The sequence below is a fragment of the Capra hircus genome, chromosome 26 (genome assembly GCF_001704415.2).
Source record: "Capra hircus breed San Clemente chromosome 26, ASM170441v1, whole genome shotgun sequence".
Taxonomy (NCBI): Eukaryota; Metazoa; Chordata; class Mammalia; order Artiodactyla; family Bovidae; genus Capra; species Capra hircus.
In genome coordinates, this window is record NC_030833.1 from 42,730,172 (window position 1) to 42,746,513 (window position 16,342).

At 41.7% G+C, this 16,342-nt stretch overlaps 1 protein-coding gene across 6 annotated transcripts in view; it reads left to right on the top strand.

Annotated features, from left to right (window-relative positions):
* Positions 1 to 11,906, top strand: part of SGMS1 (sphingomyelin synthase 1) — a 330,841-nt gene extending 318,935 nt beyond the window's left edge. For all 6 annotated transcript variants that reach the window (XM_018041353.1, XM_018041350.1, XM_018041352.1 and 3 more), the window contains 3 exons: positions 5,660 to 5,813; positions 9,326 to 9,492; positions 10,167 to 11,906. In XM_018041353.1, the coding sequence (XP_017896842.1) occupies positions 5,660 to 5,813; positions 9,326 to 9,492; positions 10,167 to 10,346 (501 nt within the window). In that variant the 3' untranslated portion in view covers positions 10,347 to 11,906. The remainder of the gene's footprint in view (positions 1 to 5,659; positions 5,814 to 9,325; positions 9,493 to 10,166) is intronic.

Below are 16,342 nucleotides of genomic sequence, written 5' to 3' on the forward strand. Positions count from 1 at the left end.
GCTGCAGTCACCACATTTGGTCCCTCCTCTTAAAGGAGCCTGTTTGAGGAGATCAGTGACATCACCTGTGCCCCACCATTGGCTCTTTACTTAGCTTTCCTAATTCGATATAGAAAAGAATGAGCTCCTCCTAATGTTAATTTTTATTTCTATTTGTTTGACAGAAGCCAGGGCCTTCAGCTGGTCTTATCCTCTGTCCTTTGATAAATTTTGGTTCCTAAATGGTCATATTTACTTGATTTATATGTGCTGTGTACATGACAAAGATGTTAACTTGTTTCTGTTCCAGTTGTTTTGTAATTTGTCTTACAGTTTATTTGCTTTTCTAAAGCATAATTAAACATTTTAATGTAGCTATAACTATCCATTTTCTTTTCCTGTTGCCCCCTGAGCTTAAGAGATTTCCCCCTTGCAGAGGCTTGACAATCACAGATAGATATTTTTAAAAAGAAAGCATCAGTTCAGTTCAGTCGCTCAGTCATGTCCGACTCTTTGCAACTCCATGAATTGCAGCACACGAGGCCTTCCTCCATCACCAACTCCTGGAGTTCACCCAAACTCATGTCCATCGAGTCGGTGATGCCATCCAGCCATCTCATCCTCTGTCGTCCCCTTTTCCTCCTGCCCCCAATCCCTCCCAGCATCAGAGTCTTTTCCAATGAGTCAGCTCTTCCCATGAGGTGGCCAAAGTACTGGAGTTTCAGCTTTGGCATCACTCCTTCCAAAGAAATCCCAGGGTTGCTCTCCTTTAGGATGGACTGGTTGGATCTCCTTGCAGTCCAAGGGACTCGCAAGAGTCTTCTCCAACACCACAGTTCAAAAGCATCAATTCTTTGGTGCCCAGCTTTCTTCACAGTCCAAATTTCACAGCCATACATGACCACTGGAAAAACCATAGCCTTGACTAGACGGACCTTTGTTGGCAGAGTAATGTCTCTGCTTTTGAATATGCTATCTAGGTTGGTCATAACTTCCCTTCCAAGGAGTAAGCGTCTTTTTATTTCATGGCTGCGGTCACCATCTGCAGTGATTTTGGAGCCCAGAAAAATAAAGTGTAACACTGTTTCCCCATCTATTTGCCATGAAGTGATGGGACCAGATGCCATAAAAAGAAAGCATACATAGAGGTATTAAGGGTCCTTGTAAGAAATGCAGCAATTTGGGGCTGTTTTTCCTCAAGGCCATGTTTACCTCCTAATCTCTCCCTCTTTTCCTACTCATACAGTTTCCCCACAGACATTTTCCTGCAAAAAAGGGAGGGCAGATTTTGGGAGGGATGGTGCTCAAGGATACGATTTATAGTTTTCAGAACACAGAGGGAGTTTGGGAAGGACAATTTGAAATAATGTAAAATGAAGAATTCCCTAAGCACTTTTTACCATAATTTTCTACTATATATTAACCATTCTTATGACAGAACTAGACCAAGCTTTCAACATAAAACTTTCAGAAAAATTTTTATCATGTTTATACATGCACGTAATCTAAGAAACAAAATTGTTTTACACTACTTATGATGGAAAACAGTAGTCCCCAACCCTTACCCTAACCCTATTCCTCTATTCCAACCCACTTTCCTATTTTCTTGCAACTCTTTTTAACTGAATCTCATGGTATTAATATTTACATTCATTTCCCTTTTTACAGGATTTTTTGTGTATGTGCTTATCCTTGGGTGTCTAAGTGGCATAGCAATGCTCTTTCTTTATCATTTCTAATACAAGCAGTTACCCACTTCCTGCTGGTGTAGGTCAGGATTTAGAGCCCTGTAACTCTACACCCCCACATCTACCAGCTTGCATGCGTTCAGTGCCTTTCCCTTGCCTTCTTTCCCTCCCCAACCAGCCCACTACCAGAGTTGATGCTTCTTGCCTTATCTCCCCAGTGTAGTTTTCTGTCTTTGATTTAACTGAATATTCAGTACTTACATTATTACAGTTTTGTAAATGCTATTCATAGCCTAGTCATATACTTTCCTATAATTACTTTTCCTTTTCAACACAATATTTTGTTTCCTACAGAGTTGGTAATTGCCTTGCTTTTTGTTCTGTTAGTTTTCTGTGTACTTACTTCTCCCATCCCCAACCCACGGTATGACTCAGTCCAGCCGCAGGATTGGGTGTCCTGTTAGGGAGGGCTTCCTCTCTAGGCCGGAGCTCTCAGTCCTCCCTTTCTTAGCATCCTGGCAAATCCCATTTCTTCTTTTTTTCTGTTTACTCCTTTGCTTTGTAGAGTGGATATTCTGCAGTTTCCTGCAAGAAGAGTCATAGGTGGTAAATGTGTTGAAATCTTACATATGTGAAATGGCTTTAGTTTATCTATCCTTGATCTAGCCTTTAAGTTTATGCTCAGTTAATAACGGGGCTTCCCTGGTGACTCGGTTGCTAAAGAATCAGCCGGCAGTGCAGGAGATGAGCGTTTGATCCCTGGGTCACAAAGACCCCAAGGAGAAGGGAAATGGCAACCCACTCCAGCATTCTTGCCTGGGGAAGCCCGTGGATCCCTGGCAGGCTGGCAGGCTGCAGTATATGGGGTGGCAAGAGAGTCGGACATGACCTAGCAACTGCACCACCATCGCCACAGTCAGTAACATGGCTGGGTATAGAATCCAAAGTTGAAAATCATTTTCCCTCGGAATTTAGAGGCCCTTTTCTGAAGCCTCTTCTTTTCTTTTCCTGCTTCTGAAAAAGCCTGATTCTTGATCTTTTGTGTGAAGCTTGTATTTGATCTCTGGCTGCTTTATGCTCTCTTGTTTAACCCCAAGTTTCTGAAGTTCCTAACACAGCTGAGTTCAGCTGTGTTATCTGTTTGCTTCTATTGAACTCGGCTTTCATTGATCCCTTGCAGTTTAGAAATCCATTTCCTCTATGTGATATGTTCAATATGACATCCTTAACTAGAAATCTTGATTTGTTTTTAAAAGGGAAATTATAATGAAACATGCTTCCTAGAGCCTGAAATATTATTTAAATGTCAAAAGGGGATTATGGTCATTAAATTGGCTAACCAGAATTTGAGCGTGCTGACAAACATAGAATACAGATAGTCATGTATATCGTTTGCCAGAGCAAATAAAAACTTCAGTGAATAAGTTGTTCTTGCCATTGATTGCTCTGGTATCCAGTCTTTCAGAGAAAGATAGATTTATTTATAAACTTTTATTAAAAGGAAAAACATACACTTCTATTTTTCTGGGCTCCAAAATCACTACAGGTGGTGACTGCAGCCATGAAATTAAAAGATGCTTACTCCTTGGAAGGAAAGTTATGAACAACCTAGACAGCATATTGAAAAGCAGAGACATTACTTTGTCAACAAAGGTCTGCCTAGTCAAGGCTATGGTTTTTCCAGTAGTCATGTATGGATGTGTGAGTTGGACTGTAAAGAAAGCTGAGCACCAAAGAATTGATGCTTTTGAACTGTGGTGTTGGAGAAGACTTGAGAGTCCCTTAGACTGCAAGGAGATCCAACCAGTCCATCCTAAAAGAGATGTCTTGTGTGTTCTTTGGAAGGACTGATGTTGAAGCTGAAATTCCAATACTTAAGTCAGCTTTTCGTATCAGGTGGCTAATCTGAAAAGACCCTGATGCTGCGAAAGATTGAAGGCGGGAGGAGAAGGGGACGACAGAGGATGAGATGGTTGGATGGCATCACTGACTCAATCAACATGAGTTTGCGTAAACTCATGGGAGTTACTGATGGACAGGGAGGCCTGGCATGCTGCAGTTCATGGGGTTGCAGAGAGTCGGACACGTCTGAGTGACTGAACTGCACTACCCACATAATTTCAGAAGGGTGAAAGTACATTCTACTCAGTCCCTAGCTTTAGTTTAGTCCCCTAAAATCACATACCTCACCAAATTCATATATTTGATTTTCCAGTCTCTACCTGCTTTAGCTATTAAGTCAGCAGAACGTTTGTCCTCTAGGCCAAGGGTCCCCAACCTCTGTGATCTTGTGCCTGATCTGAGGTGGAGCTAATGTAATATAATAGAAATAACTGCACAATAAATATAATGTGCTTGAATTATCCTGATACCGTCCCCCATCCCCAGTCAGGGAAAAATTGTCTTCCCTGAAATTGGTCCCTGGTGCCCAAAAGGTTGGGGACTGTTGCCCTAGGCCAAGTGTGTGAAATAGATCTTTAAATTTTTCTCAAAGTTTTCCCCCCAAATGTCAGTTAAGGTAGTATAAAGAAAGATATTTAGTAACTAACCATGACATGGTTGGATGGCATCACCAACTCGATTTACATGAGTTTGAGCAGGCTTCAGGAGTTGGTGATGGACAGGGAAGCCTGGCAGTCCATGGGGTCACGAAGTTGCACACGACTAAGCCACTGAACTGAACCATCTGCTAAGACTTGCTTAAAAAGCGCTGACATCTAAGGAAAGCTCTGAAGCTGCATGCTTCGTCTCTAGGACCACACTCTTCTGGGGGCCATCGGGACAGCAGTGAATGTTGAGCAGGCACACTTCACTGGGGGGCGGGGGGGAGGATTTTACACGTCCTAATGTAAATTTGTAAAGGAAAAACACGCCAGTGTGTCTCCTGTAGTCTCAGATCCCCCGCTGAATGCTTCTATAACTAGATGTGTGGGTTTTTACCTCCAACCAAGCAAATGTCTTTCTGTAAGTCCATTTTGGCACTGTCTACCTGGAAATAGATCCCACAGGTTAAAGGCTCAGTCTCACACCAAATGCCTCCCCTACCCCACTTCAGAATGCTAATTGCTGTTTCAGATTGTTGCCTGTACTGCTTATCAGCTAGCTGTAAATTGGAGGTTCCTATGACCCCCTCCGTGGAGTCAGTTAATTTGCTAGAGCTGCTCACAGAACTCAGGAAAACATTTTACTTATGAGTTGAGCAGTTATTACAAAAGAGTATAAGTTAGGACCAGTCACATGGAAGAGACATGCAGGGTAAGGTATCTGGGAAGGAGTGTGTACTGCACTCCCCACATCTGCACGTGTGCACCAGCCTAGACACTCTCCAAACCCCCATCCTTTTGGATGTCTGTGGAGGCTTCATTATATAGCCATGGTTGATTAAATCATCGGCCATTGGTGATTCACTCAGCCCCCAGCATCTTTCCCCTCCTTGGAGGTGGGAGGAAGTGGGAATGAGATTCTAACCCTCTAGTCACCTGGTTGATTCTCCTGGCAATCACTCCCTGTCTTTCGGGACTTTCCTAAAGTCCCTTTAAAGTCAGAAACACTCAGGTGTGGTTGAAAGGGGCTTTTATGAATAATAAAAGATTCCTCTGACTTCCCAGGTGGCACTAATGGTAAAGAACCCACCTGCCAACGCAGGAGACCTAAGAGGTGCAGGTTCGATCCCTGGGTCAGGAAGATCCCCTGGAGGATTCTTGCCTGGAGACTCCCATGGACAGAGGAGGCTGGCGAGCCATAGTTCACAGGGTTACAAAGAGTCGGACGTGACTAAGGGGACTGAGCATGAGTGCAGACGCCCTTATCGTGTCCCTCTCAGGAAGTTGCAGAGGTTGTAGGAGCTCTGTGCCAGGAACAGGGATGAAGACTGAATATATATTTCTTACTATAAATCACAGTATGAAAAGACTTAATTCTGAGCACAAACTGTAATCATGGCATACTTGTATGTGGGTCAGTCATGAGTCTGATTTCTCTTCTCCCACCAGCTTTTTGGAGACTGGGAAGCCCAACTGCGGAGGATCATGAAACTCATCGCTGGCGGCGGCCTGTCCATCACCGGCTCCCACGACATGTGTGGGGACTACCTGTACAGCGGCCACACGGTCATGCTCACACTCACCTACCTATTTATCAAAGAGTGTAAGTCTAGAGTGGCCCTCCGTGAGAATTTCCTCACCTGCCGTTCCCCACAGGAGCAAGATGGGGTCCCGGGAGGGCAGCCCCTCCTCTCGCTAGCGCGCTCACACCCGGCAGGCACCCCGGGAAATGTATGTCACAAGTACCTGTACTTCTTGGGGGAAGTGCCTCGTTTCCTTAGCTGTCAGCTGTGGTATCAGAGTGTTTTATGACTGCTGGAAGGAGCCAGAAGGGAGGAGACAAAATTCCAAGCCTGGCTGGATGATGGTAGATGTTGTGTTCACTCAGCAGCCATTTTTCAGGCACTGGGCACTGTACCATCTGCTCCAAAGAAGTGCATGGGGGTTGGTGGTGCCTCTTCCCTCAGACAAGCTCTGGTCTCAGGGAGACTAAATGATGCAGACATTAAATGGGAAATTTCTATAAAGAAATGTACTTAAAATATTTTATTATGAAACATACAAAAAATAATATTTTAAAAAATAATATTGAAAATAATATTATTAAAAATAAATAATACCCCTGTATGCTGCTGAGATTTAATATAAGTTTTTGTCAGATCTGTTTCAGATGACCCTTGTCAAAGCAAAGGAAATATATATTAATATATATTTTCTTATTATGAATACATATTAATACAATAATTATGATATGTATTATTAATATAATGGAGAAGGCAATGGCACCCCACTCCAGTACTCTTGCCTGGAAAATCCCATGGACGTAGGAGGCTAATAGGCTGCATTCCATGGGGTCGCTGAAGGTTGGACACGACTGAGCGACTTCACCTTCACTTTTCACTTTCATGCATTGGAGAAGGAAATAGCAACCCACTCCAGTGTTCTTGCCTGGAGAATCCCAGGGACAGGGGAGCCTGGTGGGCTGCCATCTGTGGGGTCGCACAGGGTCGGACATGACTGAAGCGACTTAGCAGCAGCATTAATATAATAATAATAAAATATTAATATATATGTAAAGTTTTTCATTCCTTCCCCCTCCCATTTTCCTGTTATTTCTCAAGTATGTTTTATTCCTTTCTCTACTTGTAGAAAATTCCATTGTCCTTAATATTCTACTGTTAGAAATAGTCTCAGTGAGCTTTATCTAGGCAGTGCCCACAGGAGAAGCCAGGCTGTGGGCATCACAGAGGAGGGACACACATTGTGTTCCGGAGGTACTTGAGAGCCTGTGGCACCTGTTGGAACGTCAGTGTGGTTGGAATTCAGAGAGGTGGTAATAATGAGAATTGAAAAGTGAACTGGTGAGTAGGAACCAGACTGTGGCACATGCCTTGAGTCACAAGAAGGAGTCTGAATTTGCATTCTGACAGATATGAGGTGCCCATTGAGAGGTTGTAACCACTAGGGCGGTGTCATCTGATTTACCCTTTAGAGAGGGAGAAAGCACTCCCGTAATGACTCACAGGATGGATTGGAGAGGGCAGAGCAAGAGTGGAGTTAGCAGACCGGCTGCTGCTATAGTCCAGGCAAGAGATGGGAGTGGCCCAAACTACCAGGATGACGGGGTGGAGAGAAGTGGGGGAAACTGGGAGAAATTCACAAAAAGGTGTCTACAGGTAACAGGATTGGTTGTGGGGGTACAGGGGACAGGTGATGGACTGAAGGGTGAAAGCCCAATTTTGGTCTTAAAGAAACTGAGATGGGGAAGACAGGAAGAGACGAGAAGACATCCTTTGGGGCACTGAGTGAGAGGAGAGACAGTAGGTGCTCTGCTTGTCCTTAGTAAGTGACCAGATAGAGTGAATTCGAGCAGTGTCTGTTCAGGACAGTCAGGGCGCGATCTGGCCCTGGCACTGGAGTATAACTGGGCATGGAAAAATGGGCACTGATGTCAGGCCTAATGTCAGCAGCCCTGGGAGCCAGATTCCTACCTGCTGCTGGTTGGTCCCTGAAATACTTTAATGGGGTTAAGCTTTATTCTTGAAGATGAGACTGTTAACCAAGTTGGATGACGTGGGTCACAAACTGAGTCTGAGTCCTGGTGCCATCACTTACTTGTGCTGTGACCTTGGGAAAAACCTCTGATCTCTGTAAGTCTTAGTTTCCTCATCCTTTCCCACTGGCTCAGCAGATTAAAAAAATCCACCTGCCAGTTCAGGAGACACAGGTTCAGTCCCTGGGTCAGGAAGATCCCTTGGAGGAGGAAATGGCAGCCCACTCCAGTGTTCTTGCCTGAGAAATCCCATGGACAGAGGAGCGTGGCGGGCTACGTTCATGGGGTTGCAAAGAGTCAGATACAACTGAGCAGCTAAGTACACTCACACACCTTCTTCATCAGTGAGGGAGAGGTTGTGAAAATTAAAACAGATGGCGTATGGGGATACTAACAGGGGAGCTGGGAGAATGAATAGTAGCTGCTCTTTGCTGTTGTATTGTTATGTTATCAAATACAACTCTTCCTGGAAAGGGAACATGGAGCCCTGTACATGCACTAAAGACTTCTGCCCCAACCCCTGACCATGCCATTTAAAACTGCAAACCTCCTTCCCTTCACCCTCTCTGCTGCTAATCCCACTTGTCTTAAATCCAGAGCATTTAACATAAAATATAAGTTACTTGATTATAATTATTATTTATTGTCTCTTTTCATTACTGGGAAGGGATCTCCCCACAAAGGCAGACTGTTTGCCTGTGACGTTAGTTGATACCAAGATCTAGTGACTAGATCTTGTCCTGGGTGTATTGTAGATGCTTAATAAATAGTGGATAAATGAATGACTGATCCTTGGACCCCCCTGAGAATCCTATAAAAGGCTAAACTGTCTTCGCAAGGGTGAGGAGGGTAGATCATATTCAGACAACATTTTTGTCTAACGTTATCAGACCCTCTGAAGCCCATTCATGGAGAATACAGGTAGGAGGGCTTACACCAGTAGAGATTTTGAATCTCCCATCAAGTGACTTCCCAGACACTGTCCTGCCCTTGGGAGTGGACATGGGCTAGAATTCCTGGTCACTTGGATTCTCTTATTTGTATTTGAGAAATGGACACCTTAAAGACTTAAAAAGTAGAATATGGTTGCAGAGCTTGGAAAGCAAATAGGGTGGTTGTATCCATTATAATTGCCTAGTCTGTGTATAAAGATCCATAGACCAAAAGGTATTGATTTTTGTACAGAGCATTAACCCCATATTATTTCCAGGTAAATTTAAGTATCAATAGACAGTTTTGTTTTTAATGGAGTGTGATGCATTAACCTGTCCTTGTTTGTCCTTTGAAACTATATTTATGATTATATGGGTCAAGTAATAACCACATATAAATTACTGTGGCTAATACAACCACTTGATGAAATAAGCTGCTTCCCTTCTAACCTTGGTTGCACAGAAGCGAAAGCCCTTGGATTTGGCTTCTATGCAACCAAGCCTAAGCAATCTGTTTTCAGAAGGAAAGATCCAAGGTAGTTGGATTCAGAATGAATAGTTGAGGCGTGGTTGGGTGCCCTTGGTCACACTCGAATAATAGGACTCTTCTTGCAAATTTCTCCTTTTCAGATTCCCCTCGACGACTGTGGTGGTACCACTGGGTCTGCTGGCTTCTCAGCGTGGTGGGAATCTTCTGCATCCTCTTGGCGCATGACCACTACACTGTGGATGTGGTGGTGGCGTACTACATCACCACGAGACTCTTCTGGTGGTACCACACTATGGCCAATCAGCAAGTGAGTTTTTCTCCTCCTCTGGTGTTAACGCCTGATGCTCCTGACCAGCTGTTGCTCGTGTGGCAACAGGGGGAGTCAGCTGAGACTATATTGTCTCCTGTGGTGCTGATCCACTTCTGAATCAAAGCTGAACCAGAAATGTTTCTATAATGACATAGGAGCTGGCGTCCTTCTAGAACAAGTATCACATTCTCATCGTCCCTGGAAAATACTTTTTTAAGCTGTGCCCACCTCTTGCTTGATCTCGCATTCCTACCTTCTTTTCCATCTTGGGCCCCTCACCAGCTTAATACTTAACATTTAATTCAGTCTCTCCGTTTTCATCATAGGAGAGTAACTAAAGCACTAATTGAAGTATTTATTTATAGACAAGAGACTTAAGTAAGCCACACTTTCTCCATGTACTCCTGGCATTGGAGTTATTTGTTTCTCTGCTAGAGAAACAGGTGTGGTCTGGTGTGCAGTTGGGTACAGAGTGTAGAATGGTGGGGTGAGTGTGAACCTGGGGCCATAAAGGTGATCAGGGGCTGGATCTGGGGGCCTTTGTGAATTGTAATATGGAAAATATTTGAACCTGAAGTGAAACATTATGAGAGCCATGTGTATGTTCCTATCGGGGCTGAAACCATCAGTTGCTCTTCCTGACTCGGTTTTCTCTTTCTGTGTTCTCTTAGGTGCTAAAAGAAGCTTCCCAGATGAACCTCCTGGCCAGAGTGTGGTGGTACAGGCCGTTTCAGTACTTTGAAAAGAATGTCCAAGGAATTGTACCTCGGTCTTACCATTGGCCCTTCCCCTGGCCGGTAATCCACCTCAGTAGGCAAGTTAAATACAGCCGGCTGGTGAATGACACGTAACAGCCCTACGTGGTGGAGAAAGAGGAACTGTCCGAAGTGCTAAGAACTCCATGAGAGAAGACGCCACAAAATAAACAACTCCCTAATCCCATTATCTTTCAACAGTTACCTTGACTTAACCTATTGAGTTACCTGGTCAGCACTGTGATCTTTTTTTCTCTCCAAAGGACCTGCGTTGGACAACAATAAGGAAAACTCAACCTATCATACACCGTACACATCTCCTGTTCCTAAGTTTGGGATTTACATAATCTGCGACCACCATGTTCCTTTGTATGACGCAACAGCATAAATGTAAGCTTTTATATCATCAGTTCTGGTCTTTCCAGTTACATCTGGAAATAAAGCGTATTATTTTCTTGGGAAAACATACTTTTCATATCTCTTGCCCCAAAGATTGGGCTGTAAGCCATTTTCTAGCAAATGTCTCTATGAAGGTTTCTTAAGTACCTGAATGGGGTTCAATTCTGAAATCTTTCTACCTGTTGCACCAATATTCAAATAAAAATGACAGACACAGGAAGGTTTGGTAACTTTGGGTTTTGTAAAATTCAGCAGAGACAGTGTGTCAAAAAGTGCAAAAAAAAAAAAATTCTGTTATAAAGTGATTTTCTAAGTATTTCCTAACTTTATTTTTCAAAATGATGTTATGAAAACCAAATTTAAAGATTTTTACATGTCAGAGAACAGAGAGTTAAAATTTAAAAATGCTTCTTGGGAGAGAAATTTGTCTATGTTTCTAGTGCCTTTCTTGTCTTGATTGTATGGTCAGTAGGCAATCTTCAATGTTTTTATTTAAAATAAATATTCCATGAAAATATAAATGTATGTATACACTACTAAATTTTGCATTTATAGCTAAATTCAATCAGAAGACTGTTTATGGTTCTCAAACTGCTATGAATTAAAGAATGGGGGAATTAATTGGAAAGTGAGAGCCTGTTCCCATATTGTGAGCAGGCGACGATGACGTGTACCACTTCAATTCTTTTACCATCTATTTGGTAGTTCGATTTTAAGTATACAATGAAAACAGCCATGAATTCTTTGTTTTTAAAAAGAGAGTTTTGAAAATGATCACTTAACTAAAACTTGAAAGCTATAAATTAGTTATCCATACTCTCATGACAATTTTGTTGGTGAACAACAAAAAAGAGATCTATTTCTTTAAAATATATTCGTGCAGGAACTGCGTGTAGCTCTAAGTTTTACTCCTAACAGAAGTTTGTTTGGGGAAGTATTCTATTCTATACTTGCCAATGTGGAGAACAAAATAGTTTTTTAAGGATGAAGAAGTATATATATCCATTCTGTATTTTACGTGCAGCAGACTTATCTCCGTAGGGTTTTTTGTGTATTCACAAGGTGATATTTGTATTGTAAAACAATAATGGTGAAGGAAATAAAAAGGCTTTTAAAATTTTGTTTGTTTTAAATCTTTGTAAAGTTATTACTCCAGAGAGTATACTGATTATCTTAACAGCTTACCTAGATCATAAAGTAATCAAGATGCACTTTTTAATAAAAACGGATACTTAAAAAAATGTCTACTCTTTCTAATGTGTTCACATTCTTCACAAGTCATAAACGAAGTCCTTGAAGCAAGATGTATAAACAAGTTTTGGCATTTCCTCGCTGAGTTTGTTTGAGAGAGGGCCTTTATAATCATATTTCTTTTCCCTCAAGATTCCTTGAAATGTACTCTAAACTTCGGTATAACCTCTACAGATAGCGTATATTTTTAAAACATAAGAGAAGACTCACAGGTAAGTTCAAACTGCAGACCACTGTTTACCAATAATTTTCAATTCTCCAGTTCTCAATCAAGTCACTTACCTTTTCCCCCTATAACTGAAAGTAATATAAGTTTTTCAGTTTAGATGGAAAGGGAAAGTAAATTCCGAAATGAGAAATATGGTCATGGTTCTTTGAGAATCAATGGTAAGAAAAACTTTTTAAAAAGGAAAAAAAAATGTTATTCTTGATGTGGGAGAAGAATGAGGATGTTAACAGTGGAAACCTGTTCTTATGAAGGGACGCTATTGTCCTAACCTGGGAGGCTACAGCTGTAGAACTAGAAAGATTTGCTGCGTGGGACCAGATGCTGAATATTGAAATGGTAAGTAACCTGAAAATGAATTCTTGACATATGCTCAGAACAGCATTTTTTTTTTCCTAAATCAAAAGTTATATTTAAAAGATCATTATTTTAAGTTTACCTACTACATTTGTACCAAGAAGTTCCCTTAATGGTTGTACTTCGTGCCTGGCTGTGTAGAACCATGAACTGACGTATCTTGTGGCTCTCAAGTCTGCAGCTTCAGGTAGGAAAAGAGATATGTTATGTTCTGGAGAACTGTAGTGCACTTGATAATGGCTGGCCGAGTGAGGACATGTGCTTTTCTGTGCTTTAGTAAGCCAGCGCCCGAGACCATAGCTGCTTTATCTTAACACTCAGAGTTAGGCAATTCTCAAGCATTATCTTGTTAACCCTTACATCACCACGTGGTTCCTTATTAACCCCATTTTATGGAGGTTGATTTACGTATGTTTAAATCAACGCCCTTTCCCAAGGGCGTGCAACTGATAAAAATCTGATTGAAGTTCAAGTTTTCACCCACTCCTCGACACCCTCTCCACCCACATACTGTGACCTTTCATAAATTCTTCAGCAAGAGGCCACAGTGAGAGAAATCTGACTGTGGTAGTCAAGCTAAGCAGAGTGACTTACTGTGAACCAAGTTCCAGGAAATTCACACCATGAGGTAGAGAGACTCATTTTGCCAGTTTCTGATTGTTGTATTTGTTTTATTTGTATCCCAAGCAAAAACCAAAATTGATAAAATGATAAGTATCTCAAAATTATAAATATTACATAAAATGAGAGAGCCTGCTTTTTTTTTAAATTAGAGTATAGTTGATTTACAATGTTGTTTCAGCTGTACCATAAAGTGAATCAGTTATACATGTATCCACTCTCTTGTAGATTCTTTTCCCACATAGGTCATTATATAGAGCGTATGGAGTAGAGTTCCCTGTAGGATACAGTAAGTCCTTATTAGTTACCTATTTTCTATCTGTATATGTCAATGCCAATCTCCCAGTTTATCTCTCTTATCTCTCCTCTGGTAACCATAAGTTTGTTTTCGACATCTGTGACTGTTTCTGTTTTGTAAGTAAGTTCATTTGTACCCTTTTTCTAGATTCCATGTATAAGAAGTATCGTCTATTTGTCTTCCTCTGACTTCCTTTACTCCGTGTGATCTCTAGGCCCATCCATGTTGCCACAAATGGCATTATTTCATTCTTTTTATGGGTGAGTAATATTCCTTTGTATCAGTTCAGTTCAGTTCAGTCGCTCAGTCATGTCCGACTCTTTGCGACCCCATGAATCGCAGCACACCAGGCCTCCCTGTCCATCACCAACTCCCGGAGTTCACTCAGACTCACGTCCATCGACTCAGGGATGCCATCCAGCCATCTCATCCTCGGTCATCCCCTCCTCCTCCTGCCCCGAATCCCTCCCAGAGTCAAAGTCTTTTCCAATGAGTCAACTCTTCGCATGAGGTGGCCAAAGTACTGGAGCTTCAGCTTCAGCATCATTCCCTCCAAAGAAATCCCAGGGTTGATCTCCTTCAGAATGAACTGGTTGGATCTCCTTGCAGTCCAAGGGACTCTCAAGAGCCTTCTCCAACACCACAGTTCAAAAGCATCAATTCTTCGGTGCTTAGCTTTCTTCACAGTCCAACTCTCACATCCACACATGACCACAGGAAAAGCCATAGCCTTGACTAGACGGACCTTAGTCGGCAAAGTAGTCTCTGCTTTTGAATATGCTATCTAGGTTGGTCATAACTTTTCTTCCAAGGAGTAAGCGTCTTTTAATTTCATGGCTGCAGTCACCATCTGCAGTGATTCTGGAGCCCATAAAAATAAAGTCAGCCACTGTTTCCACTGTTTCCCCATCTATTTCCCATGAAGTGATGTGACCGGATGCCATGATCTTCGTTTTCTGAATGTTGAGCTTTAGGCCAACTTTTTTGCTCTCCTCTTTCACTTTCATCAAGAGGCTTTTTAGCTCCTCTTTGCTTTCTGCCATAAGGGTGGTGTTATCTGCATATCTGAGGTTATTAATATTTCTCCTGGCAATCTTGATTCCAGCTTGTGTTTCTTCCAGTCCAGTGTTTCTCATGATGTACTCTGCATAGAAGTTCAATAAGCAGGGTGACAATATACAGCCTTGACGTACTCCTTTCCTGATTTGGGACCAGTCTGTTGTTCCATGTCCAGTTCTAACTGTTGCTTCCTGACCTGCATACACATTTCTCAAGAGGCAGGTTAGGTGGTCTGGTTTTCCCATCTCTTTCAGAATTTTCCACAGGTTATTGTGATCCACACAGTCAAAGACTTTGGCATAGTCAATAAAGCAGAAATAGATGTTTTTCTGGAACTCTCTTGCTTTTTCCATGATCCACTGGATGTTGGCAATTTGATCTCTGGTTCCTCTGCCTTTTCTAAAACCAGCTTGAACATCAGGGAGTTCATGGTTCACGTACTTCTGAAGCCTGGCTTGGAGAATTTTGAGCATTACTTTCCTAGTGTGTGAGATGAGTGCAATTGTGTGGTAGTTTGAGCATTCTTTGGCATTGCCTTTGTTTGGGACTGGAATGAAAACTGACCTTTTTCAGTCCTGTGGCCACTGCTGAGTTTTCCAAATTTGCTGGCATGTTGAGTGCAGCACTTTCACAGCATCATCTTTCAGGATTTGAAACAGCTCCACTGGAATTCCATCCCCTCCACTGGCTTTGTGGGCCTTAGAAAGCATTCCTTTGTATATATGTACCATATTCTTTATCCATTCCTCTACTGATGATAATTTAGGTTGCTTCTGTGTCTTGGCATTGTAAATAGTGCTACTGTGAATGTTGGGGGGAGTATATCTTTTGAATTATGGTTTTCTCTGGATACATGCCCAGGAGTGGGATTGTTGGGTCGTATGGTAGTTCTGTATTTAGTTTTTCAAGGAACCCCCATACTGTTCTCCTTAGTGGTTGTACCAATTTACACCCCACCAACAGTGTAGGAGGGTTCCCTTTTCTTCACACCCTCTCTAATATTTATTGTTTGTAGATTTTTTTGATGATGGCCTTTCTGACCTACTTGAAGTGTTACCTCATTGTAGTTTTGATTTGCATTTCTCTAATTAATGCGAAGAGTTGACTCATTGGAAAAGACTCTGATGCTGGGAGGGATTAGGGGCAGGAGGAGAAGGGGACGACAGAGGATGAGATGGCTGGATGGCATCACTGACTCAATGGACATGAGTTTGAGTGAACTCAGGGAGATGGTGATGGACAGGGAGGCCTGGCGTGCTGTGAGTCATGGGATCGCAAAGAGTCGGCCACAACTGAGTGACTGAACTGAATAATTAATGATGTTGAGCAATTTTCATGTGCTTTTTGGCCATTCATATGTCGTCTTTGGAGAAATATCTATTTAGATCTGCCCATTTTTTGAGTGAAGTTTTTAATCTTTTTTTTTCTTTTTTTTTGAGCTATATGAGCTGTTTGAGATTAATTTCTTATTGGTTGCTTTGTTTGTAAATATTTTCTCCCATTCTGTGGGTTGTCTTTTCATTTTGTTTATGGTTTCCTTTGGTGTGCAAAAGCTTTTAAGTTTAATTAGTTCTTATTTGTTTGCTTTTATTTTCATTATATTAGGATGTGGATCCAAAAAGATGTGCTGTGATTTATGTCAAAGAATCTTCTGCTTTTTTTCCCTCTAAGAGTTCTATAGTGTCTGGCCTTAAATTTAGGGCTTTAATCCATTTTAAGTTGGTTTTTGTGCATGGTGTTAGAGAATATTCTAATTTCATCCTTTTACATGTAACTGTCCAGTTTTTTTTTTTTTAAGATTTAAAATGTTTTATTTTTTATTTTATTTTTTTTTAATTTTAAAATCTTTAATTCTTACATGCGTTCCCAAACATGAACCCC